The sequence below is a fragment of the Candoia aspera genome, chromosome 18, assembly GCF_035149785.1.
Source record: "Candoia aspera isolate rCanAsp1 chromosome 18, rCanAsp1.hap2, whole genome shotgun sequence".
NCBI lineage: Eukaryota > Metazoa > Chordata > Lepidosauria > Squamata > Boidae > Candoia > Candoia aspera.
The window spans coordinates 10,026,121-10,044,834 of record NC_086170.1 but is presented as its reverse complement, the minus strand read 5'-3'; the positions used below and the strand labels follow the sequence as shown (position 1 = coordinate 10,044,834).

The 18,714-nt window shown below is 54.3% G+C and overlaps 3 protein-coding genes across 4 annotated transcripts in view; 2 read left to right on the top strand and 1 right to left on the bottom strand.

The window, feature by feature from the left end:
- Window positions 1-18,714, top strand: part of LOC134507016 (ATP-dependent RNA helicase DDX19B) — a 445,506-nt gene that overhangs the window by 79,491 nt on the left and 347,301 nt on the right. The gene's annotated exons all lie outside the window — the stretch shown is intronic.
- On the top strand, window positions 964-7,472 carry CASP9 (caspase 9). Of its 2 annotated transcripts, XM_063317481.1 has the most exons (9): window positions 964-1,121; window positions 1,210-1,462; window positions 2,670-2,707; window positions 3,547-3,723; window positions 4,456-4,545; window positions 5,048-5,195; window positions 5,293-5,472; window positions 6,245-6,354; window positions 6,760-7,472. In XM_063317481.1, the coding sequence occupies exons 1-9, from the start codon at window positions 990-992 to the stop codon at window positions 6,853-6,855; spliced, it is 1,224 nt and encodes a 407-aa protein (XP_063173551.1). In that variant the 5' UTR covers window positions 964-989; the 3' UTR covers window positions 6,856-7,472. The 2 variants fall into 2 exon arrangements, with proteins under 2 accessions (XP_063173551.1, XP_063173552.1); XM_063317482.1 differs by lacking the exon at window positions 1,210-1,462.
- Window positions 14,801-17,244, bottom strand: LOC134506968 (chymotrypsin-C-like). The gene is given in 7 exon segments (XM_063317360.1): window positions 14,801-14,878; window positions 15,456-15,605; window positions 15,791-15,936; window positions 16,050-16,186; window positions 16,282-16,425; window positions 16,530-16,627; window positions 17,050-17,244. Coding segments are annotated over 7 exon segments (882 nt in total). The 5' UTR covers window positions 17,239-17,244; the 3' UTR covers window positions 14,801-14,860.

Genomic DNA, 18,714 nt, shown 5'->3' with positions numbered 1-18,714 from the left:
CTTTGGCTTTCCGTCCATCGCCCGTCTGCAGCTGGGTCGAGCGTGTGCCCAACTAGGATGCCGCAGAAGGCTCCTAAGCCGTTCCGCCCCGAGGCACGGGGCTCGGTCACCCCCGTTGCTCTCCGTGAGATCCGGCAGGCGACCAGTCCCAGCAAAGCGGCGAGGACCGAAAGCAGGGGATCCGCTCCTTTGCAGGGACAGCCGATTGACGCCTCTGGAATCAGTCCTGCCTTCGCGTCCGTCTTCCTTCCCCAGCTGGACGGGGGCACCGTGCCCGCCGCAGGCTGACGCCTCCGGGAAGGCCGGCCGGAGGGCCTTTCGGGGGCTGCTCCCGCCGCGAGACGTCCAGGGGTCCGGGCAGCGCCTTTTCGGGGGGCCACGGGTAGCTCCGTGGCCTCCCCCAGGAGTCTGGGGGTGCCCAGCCCGGGGCCCGGCCTCTCTCCTCCCTCCTGGGCGGCCGGGATGCCGCGGGGCCGCTCCCGCGCACGCGCACAGCCTGCTCCCACCCCCGGGGCCCCTTCCCCGCCGGGTCTGCCCCAGCTCCTTCCCCAACCTGGAGCCCTCCAGGCGCGCCGGACGAGACGATGGGCGCTGCGGCCGGCCGGGGTCCCCCAAAGGGGAGGGGGCTCCGACTCACCTCCCGCCGCCGCCGCCGCCGCCGCCTCCCAGGCCGGCGCGGCGCTCCCGCCCCCTCTGCCCCGACCAGCGAGGAAGATCGTCGGGGGCTAGAGCGCCCCGCTCTCTCCAGCCGTGCGACGGCTTGGGGCGCCCGCAAAGGGGGGGAGGGGGACCGGCGCCCGCAATACCCACCCAGGGCTCCTTCTGTCTCCCCGGCTCCCACTTCCGGCTCGGCGGCCCCGTCACCATAGAGACGGCGCAGCCGGCGCTCACTTCCGGCGCGGGCTAAGCCCGGCCTCCCTCACAGTCGCGTCGCGCCGCGCGGGCTGCCGGGAGGACGGCGCGCGCGCGCATGCGAGGCCGGCGCCGCGATGGAGGAGGAGGACCGGCGGCGGCTGCTGCGCGCGCGGGTGCGGCTGGTGCGGGAGCTGCGGGTGGAGCCGCTCTGGGCGCCGCTGCTGCGCCGCGCGGTCTTCACCCGCGAGATGCTCGAGGAGATCCAGGTACCGCCCGGCCGCGGGGCGGGGGGGGCCGCGGGGGCGCCCCGCCGTGCCCGGGAGGCGCCCACGAGCCCGCTCGCTTCCTCCGCAGGCGGCCGGCGCGCGGCGGGACCAGGCCCGGCAGCTGGTGACCGACCTGCAGACGCGGGGCCGGCGGGCGCTCCCCGACTTCGTCCTGTGCCTCCGCGAGACCGGCCAGGGCGACCTGGCGGCCCTCCTGAGCGACGGAAGCGGCCGGCCGGGGCCCCCGGAGGTCCGCCCGCCGCCGCCCCCCGACCCGCGGCCCAGCGACGTCCGTCGGCGCCCGGCTGGAAGGCCGCCCCCCGCCCCGGCGAGCCGCCCGCGTACGTGCCCCCCGCAAGCTGCCCCCCGCGCGCTCCCGGGGCTCCACCGGCCGGTTCCGGCCTCCGCAGGGCCCGCGGGTCCGGCAGGGCCCCCCAGGTCTCCGGGCCCCCCAGCTGCAGAGGCCGGCAGCCCGAGGCGCGTCGTCGCTTGCTGACGCAGAGAAGGGCGTAAAAGGCTTTGCGCGCTCGTCGGGTCGCCCTGCCTTTGCCTTTGCCTTTGCCTTTGCCGTGCCCTGAACGCGGCAGGATCTTTCCTTTCTTTTAGGGGGGGCCGTTTTGGGTGCGGGGAGGTGGGCGCCGGTCCCACCGTTTCGTTCCTACAGTGGGAATTATTACTGCAGCTTTGACGGCGCCATCCACACACGTGGCGCTTCACCAAGAACCTTTCCAGGAGGATCCTATCTCAAGGTGCTGTGATGTAGACATAGACATAAAGAGACGGAAGGAGGGGAGCAGGGAAGAAAATACTCAATTATTCGAAGGATTTTACCCCATTAGTCCCCCCCCAAAAAAAATACAGTTTCCAGAATGCAGAGGATGGGGCTGTTCTTGATCCCAGCCTTACAGTGTGAAGCTCAGAGGAAAAAACGTGAAAGGAACAAGAAAATAGATGAACATGAGTATCAGGTTTAAGCTAACTGAGGCACATACTCTGTGTTATTTTAATGCCAGCTTTGGCTTCATTAAAATGAATCTTAGGGGCTGTGGTACTCCAAATACATGTATTTTTTAAAACATTTGTGGGAGAATAAGGAAGGTTGGAGAGAGGAGTGCATGAAGACAACAATATTACTGAATATTGTCCTTTTTCAGATCAAGGGATGGGCGAGAAGCACCAAGAAACCACATGCTGGCCCCCCCAAGGGTAGGGGCACCTGTTTGCTGGCAGTTGGTTTATATCCAGATTCTTCCATCGTCTCTCTCCTTTCCCCCCCACCCTCCAGCTTCTTCAACATTTCTGGGCCTGCAACAGGTTTTAGAACATGAAGAGTCCTTTTTAGGCCCAAAAAGGAAAGAAGGATGGAAGGGATGAATTAATCTGCAGAATGGGAAAAGCAAAGCTTTTTCCTATTCTCTGCCAGGGAGATGGGTCAGAGTCCTCCTTGGTGTTGGCTAAGGTGTGGCTTGGATCATACACGGGCTTCTGTGACTCAACCACCATGTTACACTTCAAACTGGATTTATTATTTTCCCTTCTCTCCTCCAGGTTCTGTAGAAGAGAACCCCAAGAGGGATTCCGAAATGGTTAGTTTGCTTCTTTTCTACACAGCTTTTTAAAGATTTCTTGCAAGCAGGCACAGGTACCAAGTTTAACCTCAGGTTCCCCAGTGCCCACATGAAAATGCCCCCCAAATGGGGGCTGCCTTAGGAGCATTAGCAGATAGGAGCGAAGCCTGCAACTCCCTGCCTTTTTATCCCTGTTAAAGTTAGCGTTGTGCCATTTCTTCCCCTGTAAAGAGACTTTGGTTTTTCTGCCATCATTCCTCGGGGAATTGGGACTCTCTTTCAGATTGCTAGTTTGTTTGTTTTTTACTTTTCTTGATTGTTGAAATTGGGGGAGAACTTTGTTCTACCTCCCTGGCTGCCCACACTTCCCCTTATGAAAACTTGTCCCCCCTCCCAAGGAATTCCTTCCTCATCTCCTCTTGAGAGAAGATGAAAAGGGGGTGGGGGCAAGAAGAATAGGTTGGGCACCGAAAGACTCATGATCTCTGCCCATACAGAGATCACACTAAATCAGCGTGAGAACTCCCGGGAGTCTTGTTTTCCTCACTGAGAAAAATCCAAAGCCAATTACCTTTCATCGGACTGAAGAAGAGCAACACAGGGTGATTTTTCTGCACAGCATGCGTTGCTTCCCCCATAATTGTCTCTACAGACACACTGTGCGCACAGAGACGTTTTCAGCAGCACAGAATGTTGATGTCTCCAGTTGAGGGTGCCCGTCCCGGTTAACAAATCTCCAGCTACAACCTTATCCAACCTGCCCGCATGGGTTGCTTTTAAACCAAACACTTCGGACCTGTTTGAGAGCACCCTGGAGTGGCGATGTGCTGGTATAATTCTCTGATATGTCAAAACAGGTTTATCTCCTGAACTCAGAGCCCTGTGGCTACTGTCTCATTATCAATAACGTCAACTTCGACGAAGAGACAGATTTGAAGTGTCGCCTGGGCTCCAACCTCGACTGCCGTAGGCTGGAAAAGCGGTTCCGGGCGTTACATTTTGAGGTCTTGACGAAGGAAGACCTTACGGCTGAGGTGAGCATCCCAGCCTGGGGCTGGGGGCGTGCCCTGTACAATAGAAACCGTAGAGAGCTTGTCTGGGACCTGGTGGTCATCTAGTCTCACCCCTGCCTCTGGCCAGGACGTGAACTTCAGAACGTGTCTGCAGCATCCTGGACAGCGTTCAGAGGAACCTTCAAACTGACCTCACCAGCACTCCTGGAATTCAGAGTCAATTTATTTTTAATTTGTTACTGATTTTTCTGAATTTAAAAATACGAACTCTGAAAGGGGTTGGTAAAACTGATGCAGTTAAAATCTGTATTTCTATAATCACGATGTGGACATTGTTGTTCAGGAGCATCTGGACAGCCGGGGTGGCCCGGTTGAGCCCCCTCCCCGTACAGAGTCTGTGGTGCAAATACCTGGCTAAAAGGGGAACAGCCCCTCCCTCCAGAGCTGGGTGCAGCTTTGAAAACAGTATGGGGGAATCTCTTCCCTGACACCCCTCTTCCTTCCAATCGAGCCTTGCGTTGCTTGTTGGAAGCTGAAAGCAAAACGGGCTTGCGGTGGGAATGCTGATGTTCTTGCTGGGTGGAGTGTCCTTAGTGGCCACCCCCCACCCCCAGCTAGAGTGTCTGGAAGAAGTTTGCATTAAGGCTGCCATTCCCAGAAATGTTAATTCAGTCCCTCTAGTCTGCAGCTCGTCTCCGAATAACATCCGAGTTGGCATTTCTTTTAATTTCCTCTCCCTGGAAACACCCACAGGAAATGGCTCGGGAGCTGCAGAGCCTGGCCAGGTGTGATCACAACGCCCTGGATTGCTGCGTGGTGGTGGTCCTCTCCCACGGCTGTGAGGTAGGCGGGGGCCGGTACTTGGCTTCTGCGTGCAGGTGGTGTGCGTGGCCTTCTGGGTGGGAGGGTGTGTTCCTCATAACGTCAGCCCAGCATCCCCTGCGCCATCCAGGGTCCAGCAGCGAATCCGGGGCCGGCCTGAGTGGGTGCCGGATAAGATCAAGGCTTTGACCCCTGAAAGTACAGCTGCCGCCTTTCTTAAGGATTAATTAAGCCTTGCTGTCCTCAGAGCAAATGTACTTCAAGTGGGCTGCCTAGAAATCAGAGTATCACGGGGCAAAAAAAATCAGTTTGGCTTCTTGCAAAACTTTTGATAAGAGAATTGCAAGATGGACCTCCTTGTAAGACCCTCCTTTTCCTGGAAGACCTCCCCGCCATGTCTTGAAGGGCTGAAGCCGAACTGCAAATCCATTCAAACCCATGCCTTCTGAAAACAATGCATTGAGGGCTGTGAACATCTCCCCTTCCTGGGCTTGCTGTTGAGTTTCTTCTCGGCCCTCTACAGAGCTTCCACAACCAGTTTCCTGGTGCAATCTTTGGGACAGACGGGCAGCGCCTTGCGGTACAGAGGGTGGTCAGCTATTTCAATGGCTCCCACTGCCCCAGCCTCAGGGGGAAGCCGAAATTGTTCTTCATTCAAGCCTGCGGAGGAGGTGAGGAGGCGCGTCCTGGAGGCCTTTGCCTTCCAGGTTAAAGAGCCACATGGCTCAAACTAAGATGCCTGACCACCAGATCTGTTTGCCTTGCTAGAGGAAAAAGACCAAGGGTTTCAAGTGGATGCCGAGACGTCGGAGGACCACCCCGAGCAAGAGATTGTCGAGTCAGACGCCACTCCCTTCCAAGGACCAGGCGGGGACTGCGATGAGCCGGATGCCACTGCTAGTTTGCCCACAGACAGCGACATCCTGGTTTGCTATCCAACATTTCCGGGTGAGTGGTAGGCTCCAGCGGCGGTACCCCAGCTCAGCTGCCAGGGGGCAGGCTTTCCTTGCCTTCCACGGAGTGGAAAGTTGAGCTGACATGGATTGTGCGTATAAGCACAACCGACAGCAAGGCTGGCTGTGGAAGAAGACACCGGCTTGGATGCTGCAGCTCAGAGGGGAAGACACGGCGGCTGGACCCAAATGTCCCGTGGCACCCACTAGGGGGGAGCGGTTGCCCACATTTGCCACCCGTTCCCCTTAGTGACTCTAGAGCACCTCCAGTGGAAAATGGACTCTGGATAGAAATCTTAATGCCCCCCGTTTAGCTTGATACTTCAGCTCCGTTATGCAATACGTGGTGCAGCAGTTACAGTTATTTTGCTTTGCATTCAGCCTCCAATACTTCATTCGGCCACAAGGAGGCGGCACTATCTCATACAGTTCCTAATTCCCCTGGGTGTCTGCATCACCCCATTCTGCCACCAGGGGGGCAGCACTCATATATTTTACATAGGCCCTAATTCCTCTTTATGGTGCCATCACCCCATTCTGCCACCAGGGGGCAGCACCCTTTCATATCATTCATAGGCCCTACTTCCCCTGTGTGGCACTATCACCCCATCCAGCCACCAGGGGGCACCAGTCAAATATCTTGCATAGGCCCCAATTCCCTTTGGTGTGTCCATCACCCAAATCACTCCCTGGGGCAGGAGGAGGAAGGGAAGGAGCAATGTCCCTGGCGGGGGCGCATTCTCACGTTTTGTTGTTCTTTTACAAAGGTTGCGTGTCCTGGCGGGACAAACACAGCGGGTCCTGGTTCATCGAGGCCCTGGACCAGATCCTGGATCAATACGCCCACCTGGAGGACCTGCCCAGCATCCTCACCAAGGTACCCTTCGGCGCCTCGGGGCCCCTTTGCCAGCCGCCCTCTTGAGGGTGGGGGTTCGCACGTCACACCAGCCCAGAAGGCGTGGTGTTGGGTTCACGCATTGCACACACTCACCCGCTGGACGGCTGGATGCTGTGTGCAATCTTCCCACTCCGTGGAAATCAATTCTCCAACGCGCAGCTGAGCAGCCCAATCTGGGCTCGGCCGTGAAGAGGGACCAGGGCAGCTTTAAGGCCGGGGCACTTCTTCCCGAGCCCCTGCCTTGGCTGGGTTGGCCTTTGTTGCCATCAAGCCATCACTGATGGTTTCCCACAGCCCAGCCCAAGATGAGTGCCCCACGTTGGCTCTCCACAGCGTTATCGGTCTGCAGACCCCAGTTTCTCACCCCCCCTCTTGCCTCCCCAGGTGGGAAACGTTGTCTCCGCAAAAGTCGCAGGGAGCTACAAGCAAATGCCGGGTTATTTCAACTTCCTCCGGAAAAAATTTTTCTTCAGGGTCTGATGAGCGTTTGCCGGCTCTTCGCTGTCCCTGGGGAGACCTCCCACCTTCTGGGCACAATTCACTCCATCCTTCCAATCGGGTGCTTTTGGGGACACATGCGGCTTCCCACCCTCGTTTCTGCAGCTGCCAGAGCCCCCCCCCCCGCCCCAGAACATCCCAGACTGCGCAGACCAACAGTTAGGGGTGCTGGATGTTTTGCCTCTTAAAAAGACATCTCTGGTGCTACAGATTTTGGGTATTTCAGGGCCCCCGTTCCACAGAGAAGCCCCCGCTGGCAGGCAGAAGAGGCCTGTGTGCTCCCAGACCCAAAATGGTTTCCCTCACCCCCTGTGGTAACCACCAGTCTTGGCCCTTTGGGGTTGCTTGGAAACTTTGTCTTGGCCTTTTCTTGCTCACTGATCTGTAATGGAACAAACCAATTTGAAATCAAGTTCACCCTTTTTTCATCTCCGTTTTTCCTCCCTTCTTTCTCATTTTGAGAATCCCCCAAAATTACTACAATGAAAAGATGCTCTTATAAATGTCTATTTTTTTTTAATTAAGCCTAAAAAAAAAGTTTGAGGGAGAAATACTATGGCTTGTCATCTTTTTGCGTGATTAAATGTTGAAATTTATGAGCACCAGCCTGTTTCTTATTTCGACTATCACCGAAGCAAGGCCTGGACGAGCTGGGTGGTGTTTTGTTCGTGATGGGGTGGCACTGAATGGGAGGTGACTTTAGCCCCCTTGTAGCTGTTTCCTGCCAGCATTTTCTCTTCCCTCTAAGAAATTTGACCTGTCTACAAGCATTCAGCCTGGCTGTTTCCCATGAGAGAAATTCCAAGGAACAGAAAGAGGGAAACCGAGGCAATCCTTCCTCGACCCCAGGCCAGCCAATTGCCAAAAGGCTGAAAGTAATTTAGTGTTTATCCTCCGAACAGGTGCTGCCTCTGTTCCAATCCCACCTGATGGGGGCTGCTGGGACTGAAGGGGAAAAGCAACTTTCCCATGTCCAGTTGTTGTTGTTTATTCGTTTAGTCGCTTCCGACTCTTCGTGACTTCATGGACCAGCCCACGCCAGAGCTTCCTGTCGGTCGTCAACACCCCCAGCTCCCTCAGGGACGAGTCCGTCACCTCTAGAATATCATCCATCCACCTTGCCCTTGGTCGGCCCCTCTTCCTTTTGCCCTCCACTCTCCCGAGCATCAGCATCTTCTCCAGGGTGTCCTGTCTTCTCATTATGTGGCCAAAGTATTTCAGTTTGGCCTTTAATATCATTCCCTCAAGTGAGCAGTCTGGCTTGATTTCCTGGAGGATGGACTGGTTTGATCTTCGTGCAGTCCAAGGCACTCTCAGAATTTTCTTCCAACACCACAGTTCAAAAGCATCGATCTTCCTTCGCTCAGCCTTCCTTATGGTCCAGCTCTCGCAGCCATATGTTACTACGGGGAACACCATTGCTTTAACTATGCGGGCCTTTGTTGTTAGCGTGATGTCTCTGCTCTTAACTATTTTATCGAGATTTGTCATTGCTCTTCTTCCAAGGATTAAGCGTCTTCTGATTTCCTGACTGCAGTCAGCATCTGCAGTAATCTTCGCACCTAGGAATACAAAGTCTTTCACTGCTTCTACATTTTCTCCCTCTATTTGCCAGTTATCAATCAAGCTGGTTGCCATAATCTTGGTTTTTTTGAGGTTTAGCTGCAAACCAGCTTTTGCACTTTCTTCTTTCACCTTCATCATAAGGCTCCTCAGTTCCTCTTCGCTTTCAGCCATCAAAGTGGTATCATCTGCATATCTGAGATTGTTAATGTTTCTTCCAGAGATTTTAACTCCAGCCTTGGATTCCTCAAGGCCACCTTGTCGCATGATGTGTTCTGCATACAAGTTGAATAGGTAGGGTGAGAGGATACAGCCCTGCCGTACTCCTTTCCCAATCTTAAACCAGTCTGTTGTTCCGTGATTTGTTCTTACTGTTGCTACTTGGTCGTTATACAGATTCTTCAGGAGGCAGACAAGATGACTTGGTATCCCCATACCGCTAAGAACTTGCCACAATTTGTTATGGTCCACACAGTCAAAGGCTTTAGAATAGTCAATAAAACAGAAATAGATGTTTTTCTGAAACTCCCTGGCTTTTTCCATTATCCAGCGGATATTGGCAATTTGGTCTCTAGTTCCTCTGCCTTTTCTAAACCCAGCTTGTACATCTGGCAATTCTCGCTCCATGAACTGCTGAATCTACCTTGCAGGATCTTGAGCATTACCTTACTGGCATGTGAAATGAGTGCCACTGTTCGATAGTTTGAACATTCTTCAATGTTTTTACAGTCGGTAAAAACAAGGCCTGGAGCTGACTGTAGTTCAGATCACGAACTTCTTCTTGCACAATTTAGGATCAGACTAAAGAGATTAGGGAAGACCCACAGATCAGCTAGATATGAGCTCACTAATATTCCTAAGGAATATGCAGTGGAGGTGAAGAATAGATTTAAGGGACTGGACTTAGTAGATAGGGTCCCGGAAGAACTCTGGACAGAAGTTGGCAGCATTGTTCAGGAGGCGGCAACAAAATACATCCCAAAGAAAGAGAAAACCAAGAAGGCAAAATGGCTGTCTGCTGAGACACTAGAAGTAGCCCAAGAAAGAAGGAAAGCAAAAGGCAACAGTGATAGGGGGAGATATGCCCAATTAAATGCAAAATTCCAGAGGTTAGCCAGAAGAGATAAGGAATTATTTTTAAACAAGCAATGTGCGGAAGTGGAAGAAGACAACAGAATAGGAAGGACAAGAGACCTCTTCCAGAAAATTAGAAACATTGGAGGTAAATTCCAGGCAAAAATGGGTATGATCAAAAACAAAGATGGCAAGGACCTAACAGAAGAAGAAGAGATCAAGAAAAGGTGGCAAGAATATACAGAAGACCTGTATAGGAAGGATAACAATATCGGGGATAGCTTTGACGGTGTGGTCAGTGAGCTAGAGCCAGACATCCTGAAGAGTGAGGTTGAGTGGGCCTTAAGAAGCATTGCTAATAACAGGGCAGCAGGAGACGACGGCATCCCAGCGGAACTGTTCAAAATCTTGCAAGATGATGCTGTCAAGGTAATGCATGCTATATGCCAGCAAATTTGGAAAACACAAGAATGGCCATCAGACTGGAAAAAATCAACTTATATCCCCATACCAAAAAAGGGAAACACTAAAGAATGTTCAAACTATCGAACAGTGGCACTCATTTCGCATGCCAGTAAGGTAATGCTCAAGATCCTGCAAGGTAGACTTCAGCAGTTCATGGAGCGAGAATTGCCAGATGTACAAGCTGGGTTTAGAAAAGGCAGAGGAACTAGAGACCAAATTGCCAATATCCGCTGGATAATGGAAAAAGCCAGGGAGTTTCAGAAAAACATCTATTTCTGTTTTATTGACTATTCTAAAGCCTTTGACTGTGTGGACCATAACAAATTGTGGCAAGTTCTTAGCGGTATGGGGATACCAAGTCATCTTGTCTGCCTCCTGAAGAATCTGTATAACGACCAAGTAGCAACAGTAAGAACAGACCACGGAACAACTGACTGGTTTAGGATTGGGAAAGGAGTACGGCAGGGCTGTATACTCTCACCCTACCTATTCAACTTGTATGCAGAACACATCATGCGACAAGCTGGGCTTGAGGAATCCAAGGTTGGAGTTAAAATCTCTGGAAGAAACATTAACAATCTCAGATATGCAGATGATACCACTTTGATGGCTGAAAGCGAAGAGGAACTGAGGAGCCTTATGATGAAGGTGAAAGAAGAAAGTGCAAAAGCTGGTTTGCAGCTAAACCTCAAAAAAACCAAGATTATGGCAACCAGCTTGATTGATAACTGGCAAATAGAGGGAGAAAATGTAGAAGCAGTGAAAGACTTTGTATTTCTAGGTGCAAAGATTACTGCAGATGCTGACTGCAGTCAGGAAATCAGAAGACGCTTAATCCTTGGGAGAAGAGCAATGACAAATCTCGATAAAATAGTTAAGAGCAGAGACATCACACTGACAACAAAGGTCCGCATAGTTAAAGCAATGGTGTTCCCCGTAGTAACATATGGCTGCGAGAGCTGGACCATAAGGAAGGCTGAGCGAAGGAAGATCGATGCTTTTGAACTGTGGTGTTGGAGGAAAATTCTGAGAGTGCCTTGGACTGCAAGAAGATCCAACCAGTCCATCCTCCAGGAAATAAAGCCAGACTGCTCACTTGAGGGAATGGTATTAAAGGCAAAACTGAAATACTTTGGCCACATCATGAGAAGACAGGACACCCTGGAGAAGATGCTGATGCTAGGGAGAGTGGAAGGCAAAAGGAAGAGGGGCCGACCAAGGGCAAGATGGATGGATGATATTCTAGAGGTGACGGACTCGTCCCTGAGGGAGCTGGGGGTGTTGACGACCGACAGGAAGCTCTGGCGTGGGCTGGTCCATGAAGTCACGAAGAGTCGGAAGCGACTAAACGAATAAACAACAACAACAAAGAGGGCAACAGTCACTGATACATCCCATGTACAGGCTGTTTCCCCTTGTGGCACCAGTACCCAATTCAGCCACCAGGTGGCAGCCATCACCAAAATCACCCAAATACACCCTATGTTCTCCCTTGTGCCTGGTTTGGCCACCAGAGGGCAGCACAACCTGATATACCCCACATGTGGTAGAGAGTCAGAGGAAATCCCAGGGCTGGGGGGCAAGAACGGTTACAAACACAAGGCCCTTTGGGGTGATCAGTTTGCAATGGGGCACAGCCGGGTCCTCGGTTCTGTTTCATTTGCTGCTGCTTCCTAGTGTTATTCCCGCGCTATGGCAGGGTCCGCTCGTCAGCATATCCGTCTCCATTTGGCTTGGTCCAAGGCATCTTCAGGGGTGGCGTTCACACATTCCGTGTCCTCCTTCAGGCTGCCCATCCACCGTTTCTTGGGTCTACCACGGGGCCGCTGGCCACCAGGGTCCAGGCGCATGGCTGTCCTCGCCACCGAGTCTTCTTTGCCACGTACGACATGCCCGTACCATCTGAGCCTTCCTTCCCACGGTTTCGGCACGATTGGCACGACTCCCAGTCGTCATCGGACACCGTTGTCCATGGCATGGTCAAATTTCTCCTTCATTTGCTACTGGAGGGGAAAAGACAAGGCAAAGAGAATTTTTGTCCTGGGATTTAAGAAGTGCGACTAGTCGGCATACTCTTTGAAATACGGGCAGCCGTGAAAGGGCCCCCTTGGGGCCCTCCAGGAACCTCAGCCGTAGGGGGTCCCTGCTGCCCACTCAGGTCGGTGGAATAAAAGCCCAGTGGTGGCCTTGGGAAGAGGAAGGAAGACACCGCGGAGGAAAGTGGGACGTTGGGATGCCACCACCGGAAGGAAGGAGCAGCTTTTTTTTTTTTTTTAGGTTTTCACGTAATTAATGCCTTTTGGAATACTAGAGTAAACTTCTGGAGCGCTCTGACTAGCTACTGTGCTGCGACGATTCCATACGCATCAAGAGTGGAAGTCGAAGCCCTGCAGTTCCATGCTTTTCATCGACCTTCATAATACGCCAGCAGCTTGTATAAAGCAAAGCAGCTTTCAACTTGCGCAGGGGTGGTCCTTTCATTTGCCATGATTCAGTCAGGATGATTAAACCGGAGTGCAAACAAGCCACCACCTTCTTCTCCTGGTGACCTGTTTTGGGCTGCATCCTCAAGACTGCCCAGGGCGCAGCAGGGGACAGATTAGCTCTTTAGGCTTCGGACACTCAGAGAAAGGTGGTCGCCGCCTTCCCCATCCAAACAGCTCCGGCACTGGGAGCCCATTAACCCCATATCTGCTGCCTGGCTCCATCGCCGGCTCCGGCATCCCCGGCTCTACCATCCCAGCTCCGCCGCCGGCTCCAGCTTCCCCGGCTCCATCATCCCGGCTCCGGCATCCCCGGCTCCGGCATCCCCTCTCTGGCTCCAGTGTCCTGGCTCCGTCGCCGGCTCCAGCATCCCCAGTGGCTCCATCACTGCTCAGTGGTCCAGGCAGCCCAGTCTCTGGCACCCTGGCTCCGCCCCCTGCTCCTCTGGCTCTGCCTCCTCCCATCAGCTCCGTTTCCATCTGTTCCATCACCTTCTTCGGGAGGGCGAGTGATGTCATGGACCCCATTACATCATTGCGACTTCCATAACGTGCATCATCTGTGTGATGATGTCATGCTGCCTGGACCGTGTCACACCCCTTCCCGTTGGACCCCCTGGATGCGGAGGGATTGGGGGGCATGCTTGCTCATTTTCCGGGGCACGGGAAATTCTCCACCCGGTGAGTCTGCCTTAATTGTCCGTGCAAAAGGTGGTGTGGGGGGAGGCAGGAAGGGCGGGACCAGGATGACCCCCCAGCACCCTTGCCGTTAAGGAAGCGCAGGGGCAATCCAGCACCGTCCCTTCCCCTTTCCAAAAGTGCAAATCCAATTCTGCGTCCCCCACCCGATGGCCAAGTAGCCAAGGCCTCATTGTCGGGACTGGAGACCCTGCAGGTCTTCCAATTGAGCCCCTTGGTGGCAAAGAAATCTGCCTCCGCAGCATCCCCATCAGCTCTCCGGCCTCTGCTTGGACATCTCCAGCCCCCTTGCCCAGCACCTCCAGAGGCAGCCTCTTTCCCTTGCCCGTTAGGAAATCCTACCAGGTGCCAACCCCAGGCACAACCTCCCTGGCCCCACATACTTGTCCTGGGACAACGCTGAGCAATTCCACCCATCTTCTCCATGGCAGCCCTCTAGACGCTCTGTCTCCCCACCGTCCTTGCCTGTCCAGGCCACTGCCTCCAATTGTTCCTCCTGAGGTTTTTCTGCCAGGCCCCTTAACATCCAGGTGTCCACGTGCGGGGCCAAAACTGGACGCAAGACTTTAGATTTGGCTCCTCTCGGTCCTGCCACTCTGCTTCTGGTGATGCAGCCTAAGACTGCATTTGCCCTTTCTGCCGCAGCAGCAACCAGTTGGCTCAAGACTCTCAGATCCCTTTTGAGACTGCTGCTGTCCGGCGGGGTTGCCCCCTTAGAGACCAGTGGCTTCTTTGCATCCCAACGCGGGACTTCGCCTTCATCCCTTTCTAGTTTCTGTCCATTGTTCCAGCCTGTCAAGATCCTCCCTCAAAGGGCTTGGCATCCCCATCTTTGTCTCATCTGCCAAGCTGATAACCCCACATTCTAACTGCAACACCAAGTGCTTAATGGCTACGTTGAACGGTGCGGGGCCAAGGACGATGGCCTGTGGTTATCCTCCACAGAGGAGTGAATTCATGCAACCTTCTTTCATCCACGTCGCTCCTGAAAAATCCAACTCAGTCTTCTTGGACCGATGAACCACCCGTTTCTAGCCCAGATTGATTTAGTTAACATAATTAACTGTTCCTAATGTGTTTGTTTACATGAGACACACATGTTTCACTGTGGTCATATCTTACCAGAAAACATGGACAAATCTGGACTCATTCAGCTCAGGAGAAAGTTTAAAACAAGGAAACTAGTGAGGTAACACATCACCCTGGATGAGCTCAGCCTTTCTTTGCCATTCCTGAATTGTCATTTTAGGCCACAGATAATCCCGTCACGTGACTGTCCCAACTGGGTGTGAAAATATAGTTGTATCTTTAAGAGAGGTGGTTTGAGCTTGTCTTTTTCCTCCTCCCTTCCCATGTCCTGTTCCTTGTATGCTACATCATCCATTTGCTTGATGGTGGCCACTTCCTAATCTTTTCGATGGGTAATTGTGCAGCTTTAGTTGTGGTGGTTCACAGGCAAGGTACAGACTACCTGTGAACTACACCTTTGTAGCCTTGCCAGACTCTTCAGATTTACTGAATAGTAATTTACGATCTTAGTGAACTTTAACTACAGTGCACAAGGCACACAGACTGACCCAGAAACCCAGAGGTAAATGGTGGAGGATTTTGGGGCAGGAAACATAAACACAAGGCCCTTTGGGGTGAGAAAACGTTTATTGTGCTTTTTTCGTATCAGTTCGCAATTTGGCACAGCCAGGTCCTCAGTTCTGCTGCATTTTCTATCGGAGGGGAAAAGACAAGTAAACAGAATTTGTCGTCTTGACTGAAAAACAGACAACCAATCAGCATATTCTTAAAATAGGGAGTGCTTATTTTTCCTGCACAAGTTCCGATCATAGCTGTGGATTCGGGATCCTTTCCCGGGTGACGTATTTCGAAGATTAACCAGCTACAATTTCCCCCTTTGCGGAAATATACTTCAGCCACCTCCTCGGACGAGCAACGTCATGGCAGCGTTCGCCAAATGACCCCTTGGGTAGGGGAAGGCGGAGGAGCCAACGCCTGGCGGACGAGATTCGCTCTGCACATGCCCCAGCCCCCGCCCCAAGGCAGGCTCTTCAAGGCAGGTGAGGGACCAAGCCAGCTGCAGGGAGGGCACTTCATCACAATGATGTGACATTCCTGCTAAAAGGCAGGAAGGGCTTGGCCGCATGCCATAAGCCTGCTGCTCCGGATATGGAACCTCCGAGTCCCAGGGCCCTCCCTGGAAGCCCGATGGGGATTTGGAGACCTCTGGCCTGGTTGGGGCCCTCTGGGAACCTCAGCCGTGGGAAGGGGTCCCCGCCGCCCACTCACCTCGGTGATCCAGGGGATGTAAGCAGAGACACGGGTAAAGACGGTGGGCTTCTTGGCGGTATTGCAGCCCAGGGCGGAACCGAAGCTGACAATGCCGTGCACCTGCCACGTGTTGTCACCGCGGCAGTTCAGGGGCCCACCGGAATCACCCTGGGGGCAGAGAAGCACAGGCAGGGCGTCAGAGGAAGGACGGGACCAGCCGTGAAGGCTGGCTGACCAAGAGCCACAATTTCACTGACCACGGCTCAGCCCGGGGCAAGGGGATCTTAAGTGCCCCAGGAGGACCGGGGTGGGAGACATCTCCATCCCGGGTCGGCCAGGAGGAGGACACCTACGTTGCACCCCGAAACCACGCCGTCTCCCCCTGCGCAGAGCATGCTGGACTTCACCATGGAGCCCCACCAGTCTTTCTGGGTGCAGGTCGCGTGGTCCACCACGGGCAGCAGGGCCTGCTGGAGCGTGTCCGCGATGGGGCCGTTGGCTGGAAACGAGGGAGAGAGTGAAGGGGGGCGTTTCGGCCCCGGCACTGCAGCCTTTGGGGGCCTCCCCAAGGGCCACTCCCCCTGCCTCGGTGGGGGGGATAGCTTGACTTACTCCAGAGACGTCCCCATCCGGTGATGTAACAGGGGAAGTCTTGGGGCAGCAGCGAGTCGGGTTCCGGGAGGCAGGAGCTCTGGACAGCCTCACTGAACTGAACCGGCTGCGCAAGCTTCAGCAGGGCAATGTCGTTGCTGGAAGAGGACCGGGAGGGACAGTGTCTGAGTGGGCGTGCAGGAAGGAGAGAATAAAGCCCACCCCGTGATGGCCCAGGCCACCCACTCCCCACCCAGCCCTCGGATAGACTCACATAATGAGCAGGGAATTCCACTTCTCATGCACAATTGCCTTTTCCACTGCAACAGCCACCTGGCAGGCCTCCTCCTCCTTCAGGTTCTGTTTCCCGAGCAGGACCCGGTAAGTTCGCCTGGAGCTTTAATAAAGCAAGAAAAAAAGTCCTTCTCCGAAACCCTCACTCCCTTTCAGCGCCACAGGCCATGACGGGGCCAGAAACCTGCCCTCTGACGCAGGGGTTACCTGATGCAGTGGGCCGCCGTCAAGACCCAGCTGGCGTCAATGAGGGTCCCGCCGCAAGTGTGGGCCCAAACCCCTTTCTTGTCATACTGGAGGGAGACCTGGAAGTGACCCCAGAACAGGCTAGTTGCAGGAGACAGAGTGGTCCCCAATTGTCTCAGCACCTCCAACATTTCATTTCCCTCCAACCTCAGTTATGTACTGTGCCTCCTTCTGCAGTAATGCTCTAAACCAGGGTTCCTCAACCTTGACACCTTGAAGATGTGTGGACTTCAACTCCCAAAATCCCCAGCCAGCACGCTCTAGATACAACTCCATGTACTTTGCTCAAACAGCTGATGAAGCCCCCTTTCTGAGTGGAGGCCCTCCTGCTGCGCACAAACGCCTTCACCTTAACATTGTGCATCACAGAGACCCTCCCTCCCACTTCCACTGGCACAGAGCTACACAGGCCAACAGACTTTAGCCAGCCATCGCTTTGCCCTTCCAGGTTGGCAGCGAGCGAGGAATCCCAGCGCCTTACCTGCCAAGGCCAGCTGTGGGGCCTGGCATCTTCACCCCCAACGACACGCGAAATGTTTGGCACGTAGACGGGGCTGCCACAGCCATGGGCTGGTAAAAGAACAGAGTTGGTGAGCATAGGAAGAAAGGGACAAGAGAAACCCACAGCCTCTTTTATTGATTTACTCTCGATAATTGGTAGAATAAGCATCAAAAACTCCAGGCGGCTTTGCAGAGACTTGAACACAAGTCTGGCTGCAACTATGGAGTTATGAATGTCATCCCCTCCTGGGTCAGTTGCCCCCTCACAGAGCAGAGACCTCCTGTGACAAATGTCCTCTTGATGGCCTTTTCCTTCCGAAATCTGCCCCCGTCCCCGACAGAAGAGTTTGAGGCATTTCTGAGCAGCCAAACGACAAGGAGAGAAGTCCCCTTTCCAGGGTGGAAATCCCCAGAGCATAAACGGAGTGACCAGGCGGAGCTCTGCACTAAAACTGCCAGAGAAACTGACTGCGACCCGCATGCAGCCGCTGCAGAAACAGGCGGACGAAGGGACCGGCTGTTTCCAGAGGCGCAGGGGGGGCACCGCTCCCGCACCCAGAGCCTTACCGTGAGCCACGAGCAAGACGGCGCAGAGCAGCTTGAACATGATGAGCAGCCCCTGATGTAGGAGTGTAGGAGGCATCGTCTGGCATTTATAGGCCAACTTCGGCACACCAACCCGGGCGAGATAATCAAGCACCTTTGACCTTGCCAAGTTATCGCTCGGCTGATAGAGGCCCTCCGAAAAAGCTGCCTCGCGGCCCTGTGGCAGAGGGTTGCGGTCCAGCTGCAGAATCTGCTCTCCGGGATCAGGACCCCACAGCCCTCCAGAACAGGGGAGACCCACAGTGTGTGGGGAGTGACCACAAGAGTGGGGCAAGGAAGGGCCGGTCCTGTATCCCCCCGGCTGCTCCAGGGAGCCGAACGTTCGACAGGCCTGGGGAGCAGACCACGCTGACTTTGCACGGGGGGTGGGGGGCATGCACAGAGTACCTGGGGGAAGCCGGGCAGCCTCCCAAATCATCTTGGGCCACCAGAGGCCCCCCAGGCCCGCCACAGGCATCGGCCACAGCCCCCATGCTGGGGGACAGGCTGCCAGCGATGCCAGCTCCTTGGGAGCCCCCCAGGCAGCTCCTGATCCTGCCAGGTCCAGCTGGAGCTGTTCTGGGCAAGATAAGGGCAGGCAGCTCTCCTGCCCCAGGGCCCAGAGGGCCCCCAGCGGTGGGAGAAGGAGCAGCTGTGTCGTCCGAACATCCAGCCTGGCACGGCCGGTGGAAACTTCCATAGGGCCGCGTCCTTCCTCAGCTGTCCCCTTTCCCACTGGAAAGCAAGACGGCATTTGCAAAAGTGGATGAGGGAGGGGCCTGGCTTGCTTAAGCATGGCTTGTAGAATAAACCACAATCGTCTGGTAAAATCAAACCATCCGCATTATAGTTTAATCCAATGTATGAACCTGGCCAGAATCTCACGGACTGGATGGCGGAAAGGGGCAGGTGGCCAACCCTACCCCCCACCCCCCAGACGATGGAAGACGATGTCTCTGGGCTCCTGGTGTGGCAGGATCAAACAAAATAATACGGTTTAGTGGGTGGTCTGATTCACACAATCTCTCTACGATGCTGAAACCCACATTACGCACTCTAT